The sequence below is a fragment of the Emydura macquarii genome, unplaced genomic scaffold (genome assembly GCF_026122565.2).
Source record: "Emydura macquarii macquarii isolate MOO-44397 ecotype Brisbane River unplaced genomic scaffold, CSIRO-AGI_Emac_v2 contig_2897, whole genome shotgun sequence".
Classification (NCBI taxonomy): Eukaryota; Metazoa; Chordata; order Testudines; family Chelidae; genus Emydura; species Emydura macquarii.
The window spans coordinates 18,124,692-18,149,253 of NW_027133034.1; the positions used below are offsets into that span (position 1 = coordinate 18,124,692).

The 24,562-nt window shown below is 37.4% G+C and overlaps 1 protein-coding gene across 1 annotated transcript in view; it reads right to left on the reverse strand.

Annotated features, from left to right (window-relative positions):
* The window catches only part of ADAMTS19 (ADAM metallopeptidase with thrombospondin type 1 motif 19), a 246,485-nt gene that overhangs the window by 31,231 nt on the left and 190,692 nt on the right, over window positions 1–24,562 (reverse strand). Inside the window, exons 17-21 of the mRNA XM_067568938.1 lie at window positions 13,792–13,949; window positions 12,073–12,226; window positions 6,322–6,457; window positions 3,370–3,574; window positions 1,813–1,965 (exon numbers count right to left, since the gene is read on the reverse strand). Of these exons, the coding sequence (XP_067425039.1) occupies window positions 1,813–1,965; window positions 3,370–3,574; window positions 6,322–6,457; window positions 12,073–12,226; window positions 13,792–13,949 (806 nt within the window). The remainder of the gene's footprint in view (window positions 1–1,812; window positions 1,966–3,369; window positions 3,575–6,321; window positions 6,458–12,072; window positions 12,227–13,791; window positions 13,950–24,562) is intronic.

Consider the following 24,562-nt stretch of genomic DNA (forward strand, 5'->3'; position numbering starts at 1 on the left):
CTAGAGAAACCATTGGTCTGACCCAGTATGGCCACTCTTATGTATGTAAGATGCTGATTTTTGTGTGAAATGTAGTGAGACCATTTGTGCCCTGTGATCACAAAGCAGGAGTTCCCAAACAGCGCTCCATGGACCAACTGTGGTCCACAGAGCATTTGCAACTAGTTCTTGGAGGGCTGGCTTATCTCCTTGTTTCCAGCTATTACACACTAAAGACAGCTAAAAAGACATTAAATACTTCTTCCTGCAAGCAATTTCTGTACTTGCCACAAGGATGTTCTATGAGAGGTATGTGCAGTAACGAGTAGGATGGAAAGTGGTCCACAAGACAATCTTTCTATTATGATGTGTTCCACACTATAGAAAAGTTTGAGAACCTCTGTCACATAATGATTCTCAAGACTCAATTTGGGCATTTCCCTACAATTCTAAACCCCAGTTGTTGTTTAAGCTCTTGATCCCACAAGGTACTTAAGCATGCATCTAACTTTAAGCACATAAATAGTCCCATTACAGTTAGGCATGTGTTTAAATAAACTTGTTGAATCAAGGCCTATGTGCTACATAAATAATCCACTTCAGATTGTATTGGGAGTTCAGTTAAAGCAATACTAAATGGATACTAGATAATAAATGGATGATGTGGAAATTATTTGAATATTAACGTATTGTGTGGTAGAATAAAGATGTCTTACACAGTTGGGGAGGTTTAACTTACTTGTAGGTATTTTGGGAGTGTAAATAAAGGACATGTGTAAGATGAGATGCCCAACCATTCTGCAGTGGAAGAAAAGGAGCCTAATTACCCACAGTTGAATGGTAGCACATCAAACTGAGAAATGGAAGTTAGAAAAAAGTATGTCCTGGAGAAAAAAAGGTTCGTTATCCAGGCCAGAGGAAGATATGTTCAGCCTTTGGTAGTGTAAATTAGAATATCCTCACTGAAACAAGTACACTTGCATCACTGTACCAAATACCATACAGCACAACCAGCCAGCATGACAGAATCAGGGCACAGAACACCTAAGGCTATGCCCATTGACGGACTTGAAAGGCACAAGGGCAATAGCTGACTCATATGAAGAGGCATCTCACAGCAATATGTTACAATACATGACCAAATGTCTATCCACTGGGTCAGCAGACAAGAAGATAACATCAGAAAGTTGTTGTTGTGAACAAAAACTAAGTGCACTGCGCAGTGGTTACTAATCTCAGCATGTAACAGATGGCATGAGCAGGATGACAAGCCAGAAGGTGTCAAGAAAATCTTAACAGATCATCAGGAAAACTGAATATACATAGAGCACAAACTAGAGGTAACCTACTGGTTTGACCAACAGTGTATCACCATCACAGTCAAGAAAGGCAGGAGATTTCAGAGATTTCTGTACTTTTCTCCTTTGGTATCTTTGCACACACCTTATCTTTTCATATGTTTGTCGGTAGTCATCTTTTTGCAGACAGAGTATATCCTATCAGTGTTGCTAGTTATCCAGTACTACCATTACATTTGTGCTATATTACATGCATCAAGGCTGTCTATTTACAATTTGCACCTGAACTTATACCATATCTACACATGATTTTCAGGATCTTGCCTAGTATACCTACTTTCTACTAACGTCTATTCTTTTGTCACAATTTGCCTATATAGTTCCATTTTATTTGCAGCTGCACTATTCCTTTATTTGGGACACTGTTGAATTTTTGATAAAACTGCTGCATCTTTGTTAAAACGTTTTCCAATAAACCCTGTGGGCAAAATGTACAATTTTTGTTGCGCTATGTGTTATTAGTATCATATCCCACCTTAGACCAGTCTCCCATTCTCCAGACATAGCATTTGGAATAGTCTTCACAGTCTTCCACTTCTTTAGGTCTCGTGGACAAAACACACTTCTTTCGGGGATTGGTGCACCTTACAGTCCGATGTCGTACTCCTTTGCCACATTTTACAGAGCACTGTAGGATATAGAAGGATGTGATTTACACTTGTACAAGACACAAAAAATATATGCTGACATTAAACCCAGTGATCTCAGCAGTCTCTGCTTTCTATGATATAACACTCTTGTAAAAGATTGTTAGACTGAGCTCACCGTGAAAGCAAATATCACATATATGAATGCTGCTGATTGATAGATCAGAAGAAAAAAAACCTTTTGCCTTTGGAATATAAATGTTTCCTTCCTTCCGCCACCAAACTAATACCAAAAAAGGAACACCAGAAGACATCTCCACACCCCATTTTCACCAGATCATAGCTTCTCCCTTTCAACTGTCCACACTGGCCAGTTCATAGGCCCATCTGCTCACCAGCTCTCACTGCTTCACCTCTTTTACTGCCCCATTTGCCAGGTCCCCTTCTCACTCTTTCATCGTTGAACACAGGCACCTAACTGCTGCCTTCTTGCACACACAGGATGGCCAGCACCTCACTACCTCTGCTTCAGATCTCCCCCTCATGGGACTCCGGTGCTGCTCCTGAGGGGGGGGGTGGAGGTCTATGACTGAGCCTATGCCTATACTCAGACTCTGGGGTACCCTCATTGTGCACCACAGGGGAATGGAAACAGCTTCTAATATGTGTAGCATTCAGCATCACACTACACTTTAAATGGAGGGAGGAGCCCCTTTAGAGGCTAAATCTCTAACAGTCTTCTCTAACCCTATCTCCCCTAGCTGACCTCTACAGTTCACTGCCACTGAAGAGACTGGGCACTGCAATTTCCTCCATCCCCTGATTGTACTCTATATTGCTGCAGTGAAGGACTAGAATCTGCCAGTCCCTATTCCCTTCCCTAGTCTACTTTCTGTTACTCTCCACTATGTAGATGGAAAAAAGAGAGAAAAGAAAGGCATATGCAACAAAGGGTTTTGTTTTTTATAAGACCAAAAAAAAAAAACAGAGAGAATTTAATAGGTGGGGCTTAGTCCTATTTGTCCCTATTTATCAGCTGCCACTGTCAGGAAGTAATAATACCTACCTGGATTTGGGCTTCTAAAAATGTTTCAGAGCAGCAATTGGCTAAAACAGGGAAAACTCTAGGTAGTGGGTGTTCTTACTCAATCATTCTTAATGCCAGGGAGATTAGAACTGTAGCATGAAGAACCAAAATCCCTTAATCTGGGATGTGCCATTTGTCAAAGTTCAATAGCAATCAATTATTCCAAACCAGTTAGACTTAGGTAATTTTCACCTTGTCTAATGCTGATGCCATATATGTAAGGTAACACTTGTTACCAATAAAAGTTACAGATAACTCTTGGACTAGAGCTTTCAGTACCCCATATATATGTTCCAACAAAATATCTAGAAAATGTTAAGAAACCAACAGTAAATAGAGAATAATGCATACACTGCACCTCAGACCACACTCCAGCTTCCCACACAGTCATACAATCCTGGCCTTCACAGCGCTGTGCAGAAGCAGGTTTTGGCCCAAGACAATCTCTTTCCCTAGCTCTAATCAAGGTTCCGTTTCTGAGCTGTTGTGTACAGGCTACTTGTCTATTCTGGGTTCCTTTTCCACATGTCCTTGAACAAGGAGTCCATTCGGTCATCATCCATCTACAAAGAAACAAATAATAGAATAATAGAAATCAGGATGGAAAAGATCTATTAGGTCATCTTGTTACTGCCCGGGTCAACAGGATTGTTCCCTTAAGTATATTTTGAGTACTTTGTCCACTTTTAAATAACTCTAGCTCTGACTATTACAACTCAACTCATGGCACATTTAAAAATGTATTCTAACATTGAGGTCAATTTTTTCTTTCCAGTTCCACCGATTATACCTAATTATTCAGAGTCCTTTATATAAGATGAGCTTTCCCCCTCTCCTTGCTTATCATTCTAATTAGAAATGTACCCAAACGTAAAGTTTTAAAAGCAGAAAGTTTCCTTGCCAGTAACTGTTGTTCTCTGAATATTTTCCCTTGCACATCCACACTGTAGGGATCATATGCCCTGACGCACAACCCTTTGAAAGCACTGAACTGTTAGGGTTGTGCACACTTGTGCCTCAGACTCACTATTCTGGTGCTGGAGATATAAAAATCTCTTCCCTTATGTGTCCTTCAGATCATCTGTAACTCTAGACACACAGTTTAAATATCTGAATTAAAGGGGAGTAAGAAAGGGTCAGTGTGGATCTACAGAGCCATCATATTTGGAGAGCAATAGCTGCTAATAAGTAACCTTTCCAGTATGTTCCAGAGCTCTGGGTGATCTCTGGGCATTCCTCAAAAGTCAGAGCTTTCAGAGGGTTCTGCCTGCAGACTGCAGGTGCATCCCAGGTGTCTGTAACTGACAGTATTGAGAAAACTGAAGCTTATAGTGGACATCCCAGCTTTTTGTCATGCTCACTGTGATCAAATATCACATTTAAATATTTTAATTTGTTTTTCTTTATGATTAGTTCCAGAGGCTCAATGTCCATATTGCAGCTTGTTAAGAGAGATATTAAATAGGCATTAAAAAAATGGCAGGAGTCGGTACCAAATAACTAAAAATGCCAGGTAATGTTTAGAGAATTCCCTAAATCCACAGATGTGAAATAATGTTTGTTTTGTAATTTTTTTTTTTTTTTTATATACAAAATGTTGGACCACTTTGAATTCAGGACTGTGAGATACCTTCTACATTGCTCCAGATAGCACCTCTTATTAGCAGCTTTATGGTTATGGCTTTATATACTATTTAAATTATGTGATACCTCTGCTGTATGTAAAAACATTGCAACACCTTTAAAAATAATTATAATTGATAGGATCTTAGAAAAGGAGCAGATTGCTCCTATTTCTATCCCTCAGCCACTATTAGGCCATTTTTTAAAATGACTGTATAAACTGAAATAAAAATGATCCCTCTATAAAGGTGAAATTTGCCAGCCTGTGTAATGCAAGAGATCAGAGGAGATGATCATAGTGATCCCTTTTGACCTTAAAATGTATTATATTTTTTATTTTGCAGACCTTTTCTGTTCAAGACTTCATTCTTTCTGAGAAAACTGATGTTCTTTCAAATTTGTATGCATGTTTCTTTAAAGTATTTTACTAGTAATTTAGTATGTTTTCCTCTCTCCTTTGCCTTATTAAAAAAACTATTCACCCTTCTATCCATATAATTTTGATCCCGGTCTTGCCAATCCAACACATACAAAATGCCTATTGATGTAAATGGGATTTTGTCTCTGTGAGGACTATGGCCATGGACACAGTCTTCGTTTCTTACGATCACATGAGTCTGGTATTACCAGTGACTGAGAGTGATGATGATCATGAAATACCATCTGGTACCTTTACATTTGAACTTCACTTTTCTGAAATGTAGCAACCCTTGCATCTGTATGATTGCTGTATTAAAAAGTCCAGAGACACTCCTTAACAATCCATGTGATTCCTAACTGTATTAACAACTCAGAGAAAGAATGGTACCCTCTGAAGTTTAACAAAAGCAGCACTACAGACAGGATGTTTACTGTAGTCACCAGAGGCGGTGTAGAACTACACAGTTCTCGCAGAAAATCTCCATCATGCACAGGAAATGAACCAGCTATTACATTCCATGAAGATGGCTAGCTACATCTTCTGTGTGTCCAGCCAACTCTGCAGATTGGTGAAAAGGGAAGGGCCATGGACTTGCCTCTCTCAACAACTTAGCCAACTGGGGCACTAGCAGGGAGCAGTCCCTGTACTCAGAGTGCAGGAACTACAGTGGTGGTCAGCCCCTTTGCAGGGGATGAAATTTAGGAAAATGTACTTTTTCTACCCCTTGTACACTCACTGACAGCCCAACTCCAATCTGGTCCACAGTTTATTAATCCATGCACACTGGTGATGTATATGCTTCAAGGGAATTGGGAAGATTAATACATGAAAAATAGAAAAATTCAAGTATTTACTATACAGTGTACCAAGTGTTTTGCATGTGCTGTTAAGGACTATGATTCTGATACAACAAAGCTCTTAAGCACATGATTAATTTTAAGCATATACTTAAATCCATTCCTGTTCAGAAAAGGACTTAGATCCTGTTTCTACAGTGTACTTAAACCTGTGAGTAATCTGATACTTATTTAGGAAAGTACTCCACTACTTTGATGAGTGAGGATGTGCTTAAGCATTTTATCGAATCAGGACCTGTATGAAACCCGAGTTAGTATTTAAGATTTTCCTCCATTTCTCACTTTAATACTGTATTTATATGTATCTAATGCATTACTCCTTACCCCATGCGGTCATTTCTCATTGTAACTCCCATGATTTCCAACAGTTAACATTAATTACAGTTTAATTTAATTGAATCACTATCACCTTGTCTGGCACGGTTGTTCATTGCACTTTCGGACCTGTGGCTCAGGCTTTGTTAAATATTTGCATTTCTTATTGTCCACAATACTGATATTCTTATTCATAATCTTTGTGCAAGATACGGTTGTCTTTCTTTCTCCTAATGAAACATAAAGCAAAGATACATGGAAAAATGGGAAATACCCAGCTTTCTTTAAAAAAAAAAGAACTATGTATAGTTGCAAGTAACTTTAGCTGATAAAACTATCATCTTTATGTATAATTTGGATGAAAGAAGTGAAAAATAAAATACAGTAAATTATTCTCAGATATAGTTGTATATAAATATGTATAGTATGCAAGTTTTAGTTTCACATGAGGAAATTTACAAAATATTGATTAGAAAAGTAAACATTTTATGAAAAAAATAAACTGAATTCATCCTCTGGCTTAGAAAAATGAAATATGACATTTATACATTTTAGAATGGCAACTATGGAAACCAAAGATAGCAGGAATAATTAAAGGTAGAGGGATCTGGTTGGCTATAAAAGAAGTAGTGAATTATAATTGTACAGAAAAAGATTCACGTGTTAATTATAAATATATTTGCACAATATCAAATGTTTTTAATGTATACCTACACACAAGGGCACACATTCTTCTCTATCCACAGACACATACCTTACTACTACCACAACTACTGTACACCACAACCTTATCTCTGCATCAATGTGATGTCAGTCTTCCCCATCACCCTACTTCCTCCTTCCAACATACTAAACAAGCACACCAAACATCCACAACTAATGTTGTAGGGAGTAGGTAGATTCCTTGATTTTAAGGCTGATGGGAACTATTGTGATGGTCTAGCCTGACCTCCTGCATAACCCAGGCATTGGAATTTCACCCACTGATTCTTGCATCTAGCCCAACAACTTGCCATCAGAGAAGAATGTATCTTTTAGAAAGCTGTCCAGACTTGAATTAAAGACTCGGGATGGTGGAGAATTTACTATATCCCTTGCTAATCTATTCCAGTGGTCATGTATGTCTACTTTCTAATTTGAAGTTTGCTGATTTAAACTAGTAATTTGATAGTTTGGTAAAAAGGGTGTGAGCAGAAGGAAGGAAGATTTAAGATTGTGCTGTATGGTAGTGGTAAGGAATTTGCCTGTGGATGCAGGAATAAAGGGTGTGTGTACATTTTTTTTCATTAAATTTGTGTGTGGCCACCTTAACTGATTTATTTTTTGTGTGTGTATATGTCCACATGTGTTTATATACACATGAGCACAACATATATGCATATATATAAAAATAAAATTTTCATGTGGTCACGTTAGCTGGTTTACAGGTTTTGTGTACATATGTGTATGTATGTATACATATGCACACACCAGACTTTTCTGCAAAATAGATGAAGTCACACAGAAATTATATATATAAATATATATGCACAAAACCACACAGGTTCTTGGATACTTGTTTTCTAGTATACATTTTAAATATTATTTAAAGAAATATATGATAGCAAACTGTTATTTCTGATTAATCAAAATGTTGACAACAGTATAAACTCAAATATTTCCACATCACACATGCAGTCACATTTTAAATTATGTTATTTCTGTGTACTAGAACAGACAGTAAATAGGACAGTTACAATGAATATTTTTGTCAAAAATAAATAATCTTTGAGGCTGTAATTTAGCACATTTACATTAAAATACCTTAAAAAGAAGAATTTTAGGTAACCTAAACTAATTTAAATAACAACCCAACCTTATGCCAATTACAACAGAAAAAGATGATAAACAGACATTATAATGAAACACTTTGCTAAATGTTTATCTAAGTTGTCATGTAGAATAAATGACTAGGATTAATGTTACATATGAGCTTTTCTGAGAAAATGAGAAACATTAGAAATGGTATACTTATGAGAGTTCAGAATAAATGCAAGTACTGGAATTATAATAAAAATACGGCAGGAAGTCATTAAAAGTGTTAATGTTCCAAAATGAATCTGAGGAGTGGCACTACTTAGAAAAAGAGATGCTGTTTGCAGCAAGTATAGAACACTTACAGAGGAGAGTTCTCTTACCAAACCGCAAACATACGTATCCATGGAAAGTGGTCTGTAGAGAATTAAGGATTGTTCACAGAGTCAAAGTGGCTGGGACAGTGAGTTCTTTAGACTATTATGATGAAAAATTGGTATGTTTCCAGCTTTTACTATTTGAATCAATAAGAGAAGCACAGCAATTTTCAGGATTAGGACTAGAGAGAGGTGACTGTCAGGAGACAAGTGTGGAATGCAGAATACCAAAGACAGCACAACCCTTGGGAGACTTGCTAAGCAACAAGTAAAGGAGTGAGTGGGCAGGGGACAGACATAACCGGAGTCTATGAATATTTGAAAGAGAGAAACATGAAGGTTGGAGATGAATTACTTTTATTGGTACATAGTATAATTAGGAGTTATGGGATTAAATTTTAAAAAGGGGGAAATTTGGACTGCATATCAAAAATAGCTTTCTGACAATACTAATCTGACAATGTGGGTGAGGTAATATCTTTTATTGGACCAACTTCTGTTGGTGAGAAAGACAAGCTTTCAAGCCACAAAGAACTCTTCCTCAGGTCTGGGAACTTCTTTCCCCTCTGCTGTTCTTCAACATCACACACAGTTGGGCAAGAACTAATTATCCTCAGCCAATTTCAAATAGCATGACAGCAAAATGCAAGGTAGAACAGATTGTTTAGCATAAGTAGTTAGCACATATTGTAAGGGACCAATTAAGGAAGAGTGGCCTAATAACATCTCTGCAGTCATAGGACAAAAAGAGGGGGTTAGTGGGTTACATACTGTTGTAATAAACCATAAATCTAGTGTCTCTGTTCACTCCATGATTTTTAGTACCTAGCTCAGTAATGAATTTAAGTTCCCAGGCTTGGCTTTTGAAAGTGTTATGCAGGTTTTCTTTAAGGAGGAGGACTGATAATTCAGATATAGAGTGATCATTTTGTGAAAAGAGTGTGGAAGGTCATCCAAAGGAAATGGATTGTCAGAGAGATGGACTATGCAGTTGATAATTAAATACTTTGATAATGGATGTCTTAGTAGCTAATAGAAGAACTAATAGATTTTTCTCTCTCTATCTTCTGTGGTTCTGTGTGTCTTTGTGAACAAACAAGAAACGGAGAGAAAGAGCCCCTCAGAACATATAGCATTGAAAATGTCACCTATGTTTTCAAACCTGCAATAGCTTGAGAATGATAAAATAAACAGGATAGTGAACGAGGATAAAGAAGCACAGCAGATACTATGCAGCACACCCATATCTGGAAACAGGAGAGAAGAACAGGCAAACAGAAAAAGATAGTAGCAATCAAGTGACTATAACTGGAAACACAGATAGCAATGCTTGTTGACGTGAATATGAATGTAGTAAGATTTTGTTTCTAGTATAGTGTAATTATCACACTATCACTATTATTATTATTATCACATCATTTGTTTACCTGTCAGTTTACAGACATAAGATGACAAGGGGTAACATTTTCAAAAGTATCTCAAGCCTGGTCTATACTACAGGGTTAAATCGACATAAGCTACCTTGTGTCAAGGAAGCGTCTTCACTTAAATTTTGCTCCTGCCAACATAAGTGCTTCTCTAAGCCAATTTAGTAACACTACCTCCCCGAGCGGTGTAGAGTCACGGTCGATGTAATTAGGTCAACGCCGTCTCAGTGTAGACATTGTGTTGCTTACGTCGACTGTTACTGGCTTTCAGGAGCTGTCCCAGAATGCCTCACACTGACAATACACTTGATACCAGAGTTCCTAGTAATGATGTGCACCGCTGACACAAGGAGCCAAGTGTGCGCACACCCAAGCGGTTTAATAGCTGAGGTGGTTGTATGCCAATGTAAATTACATCAACATAATTTTGTAGTGTAGACATGGCCTTAGGTAAAATTTTTAAAAGCCCTAAGTGACCTAGGAGCCTAGGTCCTAAGTGACTTAAGCTTTTAGGAACCTAAGTCTCATTGAAAGCTAAACCTAAACCCAGATTTAGGCACCTAATTCTAGATTTAGGAACCAATGTCCCAGTTTTAGGCTCCATTGCAATTCACAAAATTGCCACTGAACCCTGTAGGCACCGAAACGCAATAGGTGCCTAAGTTTTAGAAGAAAAAGTTCCCTTGAAGCCTGTGTTTCTGCCTTTGGGCATGTGCACTGCTGTGCTTATCTCTTGCCTAAACCCCAGTGCAATGACAAACCAGGGACATAGGCATTTGTCCATTTAAATTGTGTGTAGGCCCAATCTGGTAGGCGTACTGCCATATTTGTAGTTTGCTTTTCTAAATACATATTTATCATCACAGGAAACATGCATCACTCAGTTTATTAACATGGTATCAGTGTTGTCTTATCTGTTGATATAACTTTTGTTTCATGTTGTGATGCTGGCAGGCCAGATGCCAGCTCTTGTCTAGGCTGCAGGCATTAGTTAAGAACTGACAAACTCATAGCTGGAGACCAGACCAGGTCACCCGTATATTAGTTTTGCCCAAAATAGGAATTTATCAGAATGTATTTGGTGTTTAGACTCTATGAAATGCTTGTATATTGCTGCATGCATTAATCTCACTTATAATATCTATATTCCATGTTCTAAGGTAATATTTAAGTGTTTGCTCTGTAACTGTAAATGCCCAGAGTCAGGAGAGAAACATTAGTAAGTGTGAAATACTAGCTTGCCACAGAAGGCGTTATCTCCTGCCCAACAGAAGAAGGCCCACAGACACCAGAAAACTATTATGGAACACCAGAGGACAAAAGACTTTGTAGATTGCTTTCTGTCCACCCATGAAGAGGAGACGTGCATATGAACTAATCTCATCATCTTGAACTCGGGGGGAAAGGAATAAAGATCCCGCACATGATGAAACGTCATATATCTGGATCTTTGAATTCAGAAGGGCCAAATACTCTAAACTGAAGCCAGAGATCCCCAGGGACTGCGTCCTGGGTCTGCTCTGAAAGACACTTTGAATAAACAGATCACTACAATTCTATCACTCTTAGTATTTAAATGGTAACTCATTTGTGTGTATATGTTTGTTTGCTTGCTTTGATTTGTAAATATTGCTTTTTTCCTTGTTAATAAACCTTTAGATTGTTTATTACAGGATTGGCTACAGGTGTCTTTGGTGTAGGATCTAGAGTACCAATTGATATGGGGTTAGTGACTGGTCTCTTGGGACTGGAAGTAACCTAAATGTGGTGTGATTTTTGGTATAAATTATCACTAAATCCAGTTTGTGTGGGTGACAAGATAGACTGGAATGTCTAAGGGGACTGACTTCATGGTAAAATTGGTTAATGATCCAGGAGTTCACATTTGTTACTGACTTGGCGAAATCTAATTACAGAACACAAAACTGATGTTTAATAATTCTGTCCTTAATTAATTTTGTTTAACCAGACTTCCTCTCCTCACTGTCATTTTTGACTATCTACTTTATTTAGATATATAGTATAAGATATACTTTATTTAGATATATATATTACTATTATTGTTTTTAGAAAATTAAAAAGCAAGGGGATGAAAAATATATTTAATCTTTCCATGCCTATTGCATTATATCTGCTGTAATAAGGATAGTATTATTAAAACATTATTAAAACTAACATTTGATTGAACAAATAATAATCCAAGGCTATATAAATACATATTATAGCTTTAAAAAAAAAGTAATTTACCTCCTCCACATACAGCATCACAATCCTCCCAACCTGAATGAGTCCACATGAAAAGAGGTTCCGGTGCTTTAGAGCTCTGATTCTCAGGAAGAGGATCCAGTGGAATAGTGTATTCATAATGCAGACCGTAATTCTGGTCATGAAAAAGCAGCACCTGCAAGATACACAGAATGAAGATTCATGTTCACAGACATTACTGAAGTCAAATTATGACCCGAGGAAGAGATTAAGTGGAGAGTAGTAAAGGAAGAATGAAAACTACATTGGTCATGTATACTTTCTTTACTGGTACAGAGCTGCATTCTGGTCTTGGAGAAAACGATCACAGTTTTCTTGGCTATAAATTTTATGCTTCTGTGACTTACACAAAGGGAAGGGACAGGGTATTTAAGCAGAGTAAATGAAGGGATATGCACAATACTTACTAGGATAGGAGAAAAAATTGAGGCTGACTTCACAGATTAGAATTTTCCATGGGAAAGGGTGATTGGATAGTTTGGAAACTGACCATTTTAAGATAACCACATTGTTAACTCACTGTTCAATGTAATTCCACACAGAAACCATATAACTTTTTCTCCAAATGTGTTTCATTTTTATTATAAGGATTTTCACTAACAGCACACTTCAACTGTTGAACACACAATACAGTCAATGTGAAGTTATTGGTACTTATAAACTATTTAAATTTGGCTTAAATCTTTGTCAAAAAGGAAGGTGTAACTTAGTTGCTCTAGAAACGTGTACATGTTTATGATGGCAGGATAATTTTGGTCCCCAGTATGCTATCTGCAATAGTAATAAAGAAATAACCTATAAGCAGAAGTATACTGTGGCTTCTTCTGTCTCAAATAAATTTGGCTCACAAATTAATGGTTTTTCATGGTTATAGACAAACATTTTGAACACCTCTGTCTCACTAGTGTAGTGTGTGGATGTCATCAGGCAAGATCTGATTCTAGCTAACCGGGGGTAAAAGATGGATTTACAACTTCTGGATGAAAAAATACTAGAGAATGTTACTCACAAGAAAGATATGGTTTTTGGAGGACAGTGAGGATATCGGGATTTAATTTTATTTTTGGCAAGAAGTATCTCCCCAAATTCTTGTATCTGGAGGTTTTTAAAATGTTGAGTATTCTCCCATCATCACCCTGAGAGTTACAATACTCTTTCTCCCTCTTCCAGTTCTATCACCATCACTATCAACTTCACCTCTTCTCCATTTTAGTAGGTGACCACCACAACCAACTTCTTATTTCCCCTCTGCTGTTCTTCAACACCATCCAAAGCTGGGCAAGAACTAATTGTCCTCAAACAATTTCAGATAGTATACTGAGCAGCCACAAAATGGGAATAACAATCAGTCACCACTAAACAATGCTGTAGTGGAACCAGAGCTGGCTTAGTGATTTGAAGGTAAAAGTATCTCAAACTTCATCACAAGCCTTTGAATAATCGAGTCCTCTTTGTCTCAATAAGTTTTCAGTTAGTTTAGTCTGATAACATTATAACAATTGTTTGATTGTTTGGTGAAGTATCCTATATTGTTCATCACACAAAAGATTTCATTTCAGTTACAGCTTCTAGATATCTCACATTGGGAAAAACGGTCAAGCTATTTGGATTGCTAAAGAATTCTAGCAAGATAAAACAACAACTTCACCACCAAGATTTATTACAGAAAACAGGTAAAAAATATAATCCATATTGTCATACCAGTAGATGTAAAGGTGATGTTGTGGGACCTTTGGCAGAGATTTTCTCCCAGAGACCTCTCCGAACATAATGGACAGTAGTCCCAGCAATATTGAATGTTCCTGAATGTTCTATCTTCCAGTCACTATTAATAGACTGTTTGCTGGCATCTCGAAGAGCTGTGGAAATATTAGAAAATGACGTAAAAGAGAAATCTACAGCAATACCTTATGGCGTCTTCATATTGTCAGTATAATTTTACAAGTTGGTGGAATCACAGGATCCAGTTCACAAAGGTATTGGTCATTCATAACCTACATAAAGAAACTTCAGCAACAGCACATTTTAGATTCACTTTCTGGCAAGAAAACATGACAAAAAACATATGTCTACCATTATTTGGAGTCTTCTAAAGTTTAGGACACTTTTATTGGCCTGATTACAAAGACTAAAGGCCTGTAATTTTTATGAACAGACAGGACCTAAGGAATAAGGGGACAAATGGAAGCTTCGGAAATCACAGAGCACTTCTCTGGGTCAGTGTAGATTAGAATTTAGAAACTTCCTGGTTTCAAGTCCTTTGCTTTAACTAGTAGACTCCATTGCTTGGTAGCTGAAAACATGGAAATGCTGTAGTTGTCCCAGACAGGCTACATTTATGCATTAATTATATTTCTGGGTTTTTTAAACTGACTTTTGTAAATAGGCATAATTGGATTTTTGAAGTCAGGAATAACTTTTTTGGGGAGGGCTCTTTCCCCCTTTTGGCCTGATCACAAGCACTGATGAAACTAAATAAGATACACTTCAAGGAACTGAGGTTACATGATTTTGCATCATTTTTGATACATGAAGACAGTATTCTTTTCCTCCTGTGAAGAGTCTAATTTTTTAAAGAATCAGGCTCTTAAACAGTCATATGAAGTAAAATACACTCAAAGTCACCTTCTGGGCAAGAAGTTCTATACATTCCCCATTGAAATGGGATGTTTGGCATCAGAGTTATGTGAAAGAACCTCAACAGCTTAGCTCTTGCCCAAAATTTCTTTTAGAGTTGTACATTAATGTGAGTCATTCCTGGTGATCAACTTCTCTCCTATTTATGTTTATACTGTTATGTTATGTTTCTATGGGAAACAATGGCAATAGGACCATAGACTGGCAGGAATACAATTGCATTATCCACCAATAATATGTGCCACTACAGCACTGTACAAGAAATAGTAAGAGTACAAAATCCATTAATGCTGTAAAATATTCCTATACTAAAAATATCCAGTGATTTTATAAGTTTTCAAAAATTGGCCTTTTAAGTTTAACAATTCAACCATTTAAAGTTAATTAAGTTCCATTTAGTAGTTGGTAGTAAGGGCCAAATCCTCTCCCCAGCACACAACCAAGGTTAATGGGGTATAAACTGAGGAGGTCTGCAGGGCTCAGGGAGGGTAGGATGGAATGGAATCCTCTCCCTGAGGAACAGTGGAACTGCAATGCAGCCACATCACTGTGACAGCCTCTTCAGCTTTTGCACCAACTCCATCACAGAAGAGAGGAGGTTTGGCTGTGGATCTACCTAGCCTACCTCTGCCCCATCTCCAAAACACTCCATGTTAGGGCACATGAGGTGTGCAGAGGGTACAGAACCCCTGAACAGGCCTCCCACAGAACAGAACCATTTAGGGCTCTTTTTGGATTCTTGTCAAATTTGTGGGCCCATACTTGAGTTGCAGAATTTGACTTGAAGAAAGGAAGGGTGGTCTTGTCATTAAAGCTTAGGACTGAGAAGCAGGAGACCTAGGTTCTATTTTTGGCTCTTTCTCAGCTTATTTAACCTTGGGCAAGTTTATCTAGATACACTATATGTCACACCTCTAAGTCCCAGTCTTAATTATGCCAACTGTTTTCATTCTGACCTTGACAAATGCAGTCTTGGCCCTCTCAAGTCCATTCAAAACGCTATTCCTAAAGTCATTTCCTTGGTTCATTGGTCTAAGACTCCCATTTCTTTGCATCCCTACATAAGGCCTTTCATAGCTTAACTCTGTTTTACCTATCAGTGCTAATATGTAATAAAGCCTGCCTCTACTCTACCAACAATGTCAATCTTCATTCCCCATGCATGGGAGATATTCCCTATTAATGCCCATAAAGTCAATATGTTGTTCTCCTTTAAATCTCTTTTTAAAACTCACCTATGATATGAGACTTGCAAACACTCGGCAATAGCTAGACATTGGGTGTGCTGAGACTTCTGCTTAATATGCTAATTATGATGGTTTTACTTACCTGGCCCTTTCCCCCACCATTTGTTTCTGATTACCCAATCTAAAAAATTATAGAGCAGAAGGGATTCAAAGGTGGATGATGAAAATGACTAGAGTCATGGAAAGACTTTCATATGAGAAAAAACTGAAAAATATTGGTCTGTGTGATTTAGAAAGATGACTTTGGTATACAGAATAATGAATGGCATAGACACGGTAAATTAAGCACTCCAATTTACTTTCTCTCATAATACAAGAACAAGTGGCACAATCAATTTAAGAAAAAATATTTTTAAACAGTACCTGTTAAACAGTATCTGTGGGAACAGGTTACCATTACCATTAAGACCAAAAGGGTTAATTAAACATTGGATGGGTGATGAGAATATATAAATACTCATACTTCAGACTACACAACAACCATACCTGGTGGTGAATAAGAACAAACTTCACCTATGAGCTGGTTATTCCATTATTTTCCACTGCATAGTTTCTTGTATCTTCCTCTGAAACATCTGATACCAGCCACTGTCAAATCAGATTCTGGACAATCTGGTATGGTAATTCCTATTCTCCAAATTTCCCTTCTGTGCCTCATTTTCCTCCGGCTTGTCTATACGAACATTTAGTTCACAACAAGCTGAGGTGTAAATGAACCTCACACTAGCCTGCCGTGTACCAACTACACACATGGACCCTTTTGCTGTGCACTAAAATTTCCATAGTTCACTTGGAATAGTGAATCACATAATTCTACCCCACTTTGAAATGGGAGTAGATTAAAGCATGCTAGGGAACTGGCCGCAGGGTCCATATGGACAGTTAGCACGTGGCAGGCTAGTGTGAGGTAGATTTACACCCCAGCTTGAAGCAGACTAAGTATTCATACAATTTCTACTTCACAGAAGTTTTATGAAGCTCAATTAATTCAGTTTTGGAAAGCACTTAGAATTTGATCCAAAGCTCATGAAATAAATTGAAAGAATGCTATTGCTCTATGATAATGGAAAGCATCATTTACTACTTTTCATTATTACTATGTAAACATTTTTACAGAATCCCTTTACAGTACCTAGTTAAATAGTAAGAGTAATCTGCAAAGGTTATTTTTTCAATGTGGAATGAATGTTCCTTTTTTCCCTAATTTTTTCCCTAGGGTGAGTTGAACATCCAACACATGCATGTCTAAACATGTCAGATCCTGTGACATTCTCTCTCAGTGCCTATTCCTGATCTATCTGATGCCACAGATTGCACTATTCTGTAATACTATGGCTTTTACAATATCTCGGACACATCCAGAACACAGATAAAAAACTATCCTGTACCAAAAGAGGGCCTAGCTAAGTTCCATTTACTTAATAACTGAGTGATGGTGAGGTCTGTGATATATTTGCTGGATTTATGTACTGTAACGGTGAACTCTCTCTCTCTCTGTCAGTGGATAATACTGAAATGGCAGCTTTGTTCTGACATTTTTTTTTTGGTTAAGTGGAAATTGTCAATTTTTGAAGTGAAGGGATAAAAGATTTTAAGAAAAAGGGGTCTGAGTTCAAATGAGGGGAAGTTCACCTTTTTGTAAATTCTGAATTAGTGGGTGGTATATTTTATGTGCAAAGAGGGTACAAAATTTGGTGACTGACCCCATGCAAAATTTCAGAAAAATGTAATTTTGATGATCTACTACTTCTCTAGGAACACTTGCAGTGACTAAAATATTCTAAAAAAAAAATTCTAAACTTGAAAGTGTACATTCTACGTTTAGTGCAGTGGTTCTTAACCTTTCCAAACTACTGTACCCCTGAAGCCTGAGTCCCACCCCCACGGGGCTGAGGCATGTAACTTAGTTTCATGGCGCCCCTGTGGCTCCAGGCAATTGCCTTTCTTGCCACCCCCAATACCAGCTCTGCACTTGCGACCCCTCTAAAACCCCAGGTTAAGAAACACTGGTTTAGTGTTTTTAAAGTAAGCCACTGTTTCACATTTTCAAAGCCACTTACAGGATTTGAAAACCAGGGAATTTGGTGACCAGATACCTTAAGCACCTTTGAAAATGTCAGCTTAATGCCCTGTAAAAGGCAAAATTCTGTTTCAACCTTCTATTTGGAGCTACTATCAGTGCCTCTATAATTAGATATAATTTGACATAATGTAACAATTTGAGAGTTATTTCTATTTAAACTTGTTTTTGCAATCATATTTTTCAATTTTCATTATCAAACAATGGGACATTTAAAGATGTTGAAAATAACATATTCTGCACTCCTTTAGTGCTAAATAATTAATATAATAGTTTAATTGATAAATATCTTTAACTATGTGAAGTCATTTACTCTTAGACATTAGAATACTTTTATGTAGAAATATTATAAACTGAATAATCCAAACTCCCCATCATCTCTCAGATAGCTGAATATGAACTTTGATATTATTTCTCTGTATGAAACTCTCCTGTTAGCTGCTTCTCCTTTCATTTATTTCAAGCCACTCTTTTGAGCATAAGGAAACCAAAGGAGAAGAGTCATCAGGCCCCCACAGGCTTCTTGTAATAGGTTGATTAGGTATTTCACAGCATGTACAGTGTCAAAAAGAGATTCTCCCTTCACCAAAAGAAGAATTTCAGAAAACTGTTAACTGTTTACAAAATCACATACTCCAACAATTAAACATTTATTGGAAAGCTATGCAGGGCAGTAGCTAGAATGTGCCTGAGAAATATTTCTAATAAGGTGTGGAATGGTAGAGTAATAAAATGTGAAAAATATAATAAGGAAGTTATAATATATAATAGGAATGGTACAGAAAACAAAGATGACAGTTTATATTGAGCATCAGGTTTTCCTAAAACTGGAGAAAATATACTTCTATTCTCCTCTTTTAAAATACAAATAAAGTATTTAGATATTTGTGATTCAGTGTTTATTAATAGCTTTTTGGTATAACTGATGTCATTTAAAATATATATCCTGAATCTGTGTGTGAATATTAGATACACTAATGTGTGTGAAGTACAAGCCTAGGGGACTGTTTTTTTAAGCAGTAACTATCAAAGCACTGGGTGTTGCCTGAGGATTACTGATTGGCAGGAAGGAGATAGCACCTCAACAGAACCTCAGGCTATTAACCCCAACTGTTCATTAATCCCCAGGAAATGCCCTGTTCTAAGGTGATCACTGTTACTATAAAATGAAACTAAGGAGAACAGGTTTGGGGATTTTTATGCATGATACAATTTTAACTAGCATACATAAAGCAGCCTGTATGTATTCTCTCTCAACAATTTCTGCAGATGATAAGGATGAAGAATCAAGCAATCCCCCTTCATTTTAGTAAATTCCATTCATAGCCTAAATTACTCCTGTCCAAAGATTTGCAAAGACATCAATTCAGGAGACCATCATTATTCAGCAAAAACGACAAGAGTCCTGTAGCACTTTAAATACTAACAAATTTAATTTCTGCAGGCATAAACTTTCGTGGGTCATCTGACGAAGTGGGTTGCAGCCCAAGAAAGCTTATGCCTGCAGAAATTAAATTTGTTAGTCTTTAAAGTGCTACAGGACTCTCGTTGTTTTTGCTGTATACAGACTAACATGGCTACCCCTCTGGAACTTTCATCATAATTCAGCAAAGCATATGCTTAAATCTCATTGACGTCAATAGGATTTAAGCATGTGCTTAAAGTTAAATACGTACTTAACTGTTTCACTGAATAGCAACATTACTTAAGTATATTCCTAAATGAGGGCCTTAATTTGTGTAACTATTTTCTCATAGACATGTTTAAATTTTTAGCACTGTGGGTACATTTTCACATGTTCCGTCATTTTCATTTTGTACATACTCTGACAATAAAGCTGATGAATCCTCAACACAATTTCTCAGGAATAGTAATTTACCAGCATTTATCCAAAGACAGGTTGTTGCATAATTCTTTTATATAGATCAAGGACCAGATTTTTTTTTTGAAAGAGTCCAGAGGCACATATTAAAGTATGTATGTGCAAACATGTATAGATGTTTGTGTGTATAGGTATGTTTGTGCATGCTACCTGAATAAATGCATGGGAAAATGGCTAATTATGTGTCTAACTAGCCATTTGTGCTTTATGACCCATTTTGCATGGATAGTCTTTGAAACTGAGAATGCAAATATAGGTGCACAATTCTGCTCACTTTTTTGTACTCTGACCTTGTGTCTAGACCTCCTTTAAAAATGAAAATCACATAAGTAAGATATAACATGGATCCTTTCTGAACAGGGCCCTTGTATTTAGCTTTCATGAATGAGAAGGAATAACTGACTTGTATTCATTTCACAAGCTATTGCTTGGGCAAGGTCAGAATTCTATAAATATTTTCACCAGGCTTAAACAAATATCAGCTGAGCATGACAGACTTTCATATGCTTAATTCTCAGTGTTTTATGAAATGTGTTGATCAATTGCTGCCAGTTCTACCTACTGAGTGTACTCACAATGTTGGACTGGAAGTCTAAGATCTGACTGTGACTTTTTCTTCTCTAATACTTGAATGAACTGAAAAGGATTACTACAGACAGCAAATCCCACAGAATCTTTGTTACCACATTAAAACAAAATAAAGCCACACAATCTTTTTTTCGTGAAAAAAATTTAAACCCACACAGGATTTTTTTTAATTTGGCAGCTTTAATTCCTATAATTAGAATCTCAAAATTCATGAAATAAAGCACTAACAACTAGCAAAGATATAAACCGTTAGTAAATTATAAAGAACATATGATTACTTCATCCTGGTGTAAAACTGGCTCCAAAAGTACTACATATTAACCATATTGTATGAACCTCTAAACACGGGGAGCGAAATATGCTTGGTCTTGTACAAAATTGTACAAATTCTTGTTGATAAAGGCTAGATCCTCAACTGCTGTAAACTGACTTCAACTGACCGATGACAATTTACACAAGTTGATTTAAAAGCACTGTCAGAGATGAGATTTAAAAGTGTGTGTACTTTGACAGGCTATATAAAAGGACAACATGACAGATTTCTTTTCCTTAGGAAACATATTCCACAATGGAAACCACATGAGAATGCAGCACAATTATGCATTACATGACTCAAAATCAAACTGGTGATTACAAATTTGTGTAGCATTAAATTTTCAGGACTCCAAAAGGTTTACATCTTTGAAAGAAATTGACTGTATATCTGAGAAGTCCTAAGTAATCCACTTCTGTGCTACAAATGAAAATAACTGTATTTTTCCTTCTAACATCTGTTTAGCAGAATATCAGAAGGTAAGGAGAAGATTATAGTCTTTAGACTATAAAACAATTCTTTAGTTATATTCCATTATCCATTATTATTAAATCATTATGGGAATGGATTATGTCATGTTATTCTACAATACTGTCACAAGAATGAGAATTCTACTGTGAAAGCCTAATAGATTCTTTACGAAAAACATACCTTTTTTACCCCACATTAATGAGGTTTTTAAACAAATGATAATTGTAATGCCAGTCTGTTACATTAGTAAATTGAGGAAAGGACAAAGCACAGCATTACTGTGCAACAATTCAACTAATACATGAAAAACTGAACTTCTCAAAACTTGTTCTTAAGATGGAGATTGTAAAGCAAGGGAAAATGAATCAAGTCTCATGGAAACAATTTTAACACTATGAGAAATATTACAAATGTTAATCTACTCCTTAGACAGAAATCTCAATATTTTTTTTTGATTACTGTGTTTTAATTCTAACATTAATTGGATTTCAGTTGGAGGAAAATTATTAATTAAACATCTCTGTTTTCTCTCTTTTTGTCAATGAGTACAATTTCTATCCACCCATATGATCTTAAGAATAATGTACTGAAGAAGGATCATTATTGCCGTTTGGACCATGTAATGTATCTAGGGCTGACTAACTAATACGTGGATCTTTTGAAATAACAGAGATTCCGTAAATCTTCTGAGGCTGTGCAGGACCTAGTCACAGTGTGGCTGGGGATTGCATACATCGTATCATCCCCATCCATAGCTCTAGGTCCCCAAAGAGGTTAGGGGAGATAGAGTGAGGGTCGGGTCATGGCTGTTGCACAGATGATCACACGTTGAACCCTCTTCTCTCCTAGGAGGTAGAGCTGCTACCAATGAAGCACATGTTTTCTGTGGGGCCCAGGAATAATTTTGGCACAATGAGTCAAAATTCCTCCTGAGAGTTGCTGCTACCGAACAACCATTCTCTCTCTCCTAATGTGTACTGTGGCTATAATGCACAATTTTGTCAATACAATTGCAGGACCCAAATTACATGTCTCTGCTCCCCACTGTTTCTGAAGATGGAAGCACAGTTCTGATTTTCCCCTTACTGAATTTACACAAGTACAATAAGAACCAATGTTCCACCAGTCTTAACTTGGCCTCTGCTTTGGAAGGGTATGTGTTTGCAGCCATATCACATGACTGTCTATAGCATTTGCAAACTCAAAATTAGAGGCTATTTTCTGAAAAACTGGCCCTGAATATGTAAAGTTGATCCACTTTGCTGTTAAGGCCAGAAATTAAGAGAATAAAGTATTCAACATTGTAAAAATAGCACAAAAAACTGTAAAATTAAAACACAGAAACAAAAGAGAATAATTAAACAGTTGTTTGTAGGATTTGTGATAGGAAATGCTGGATGTAGATACGGATGTAACAATATGCCTTACAACTGCCATTTTTCAGTCAGAGAGTTTCTGCAAAATGATCTTTTTGAGCTGAAAGTTTTCATGTGTGGTCTCAAACTTTGGGATTCTATCTCATTCTATTCGGACTCATAAACTGCTCTCATCACTATTGCACCCAAGACACATCCATTTTAAAGAAAATTCCTTGCAGCCAGTGAAAAGCAGTAAGAACTTGTGAACAAATGCCCTTCAAATATGACTTTAGCTGGACCTCAGTGAGGCTGAGTTGCTTTGTTAAGTTCTTAAAAAATTTCAAATTAAAATGACACGTGACTAAGAATTAGCGACCAGCCATGATATGGAGCACATTTTCAAAGATTTATATCATGTCTGAGGATGCCCCTTATGATACTTTGTGACATTATGCAGTGAGCATAAAAAAGGCTTATATTCTTCTTGAGCCTAAACAAGGTATGGTTAGGAGAGGAGCTGGAGTGCTAATCACAAGGGAGCTTGATTCCCCTAAGTCCAAATGGAGGCACAGATTCCTCTCTTGAGCTCTGATTGTTCTGTATGGGACCAGAGTATCTCAGACAGGTATGGCCCAGATTTTTAAAGCTATGTAGGTGATACCATGCTCAGCGTTGTAACATTTAACTGACTTAGGAGCCTAAATCTCATTTTCAAAAGTGATTTAGGCACTTAGTCGTCTTAAGGGCTGAGCTACACTTAAAAGTTAGATCAACCCAGCTACATTGCACAGGGATCACCCTGAACAATATAGTGGAGCCTATCTTACCCCTCTCGTGTAGACAGTGCTATGTCAATGGAGTGCTTCTGTCAATCTAGCTACTGCCTCTCAGGAAGGTGGATAACCTATGCTGACGAAAGAAGCTCTTCCATCATGGTAGTGTGTCTAACCAGTAACGTTTTGAGAGTAGACATAGCCTAAATCCCATCAACTCCCTCAGGGAGCTGATGGGCAGGATCCCCTGGGAAGCTAATATGAGGGGGAAAGGAATCCAAGAGAGCTGGCTGTATTTTAAAGAAACCTTATTGAGGGCACAGGAACAAACCATCCCAATGTGCAGAAAAAATAGCAAATATGGAAGGCATCCAGCTTGGCTTAACAAAGAAGTCTTTGGTGAACTTAAACACAAAAAAGAAGCTTACAAGAAGTGGAAGTTTGGTCAGATGACTAGGGAGGATTATAAAAATACTGCTCGAACATGCAGGAATGAAATCAGGAAGACCAAAGCACAATTAGCAAGGTTAGCAAGGGATGTGAAGGGGAACAAGAAGGGTTTCTACAGATATGTTACCAACAAGAGGAAGATTAGAGAAAGTATGGGCCCCTTACAGAATGGGGGGGGGGGGGCAACCTAGTGACAGAGGATGTGGAGAAAGCTGAGGTACTCAATGCCTTTTTTGTCTCTGTCTTCACAGACAAAGTCAGCACCCAGACTACTGCACTGGGTGGCACAGAATGGGAAGGAGGTGAACATCCCGCAGTGCTGAAGGAACAGGTCCAAGACTATTTAGAAAGATTGGACATACACAATGGGGCCAGATGCAATGCATCCGAGGGTGCTGAGGGAGTTGGCTGATGTGATTTCAGAGCCATTAGCTATTATCTTTGAAAGCTCATGGCAATTGGGGGAGGTCCCTGATGACTGGAAAAAAAGAAAATATAGTGCCCATCTTCAAGAAAGGGAGGAAAGAGGATCCAGGGAACTACAGACCGGTCAGCCTCACCTCAATCCCTGGAAAAATCATGGAGCAGGTCCTCAAGAAATCCATTTTAAGGCACTTAGAAGAGAGGAAGGTGATCAGGAACAGTCAACATGGATTCACCAAGGGAAAGTCAT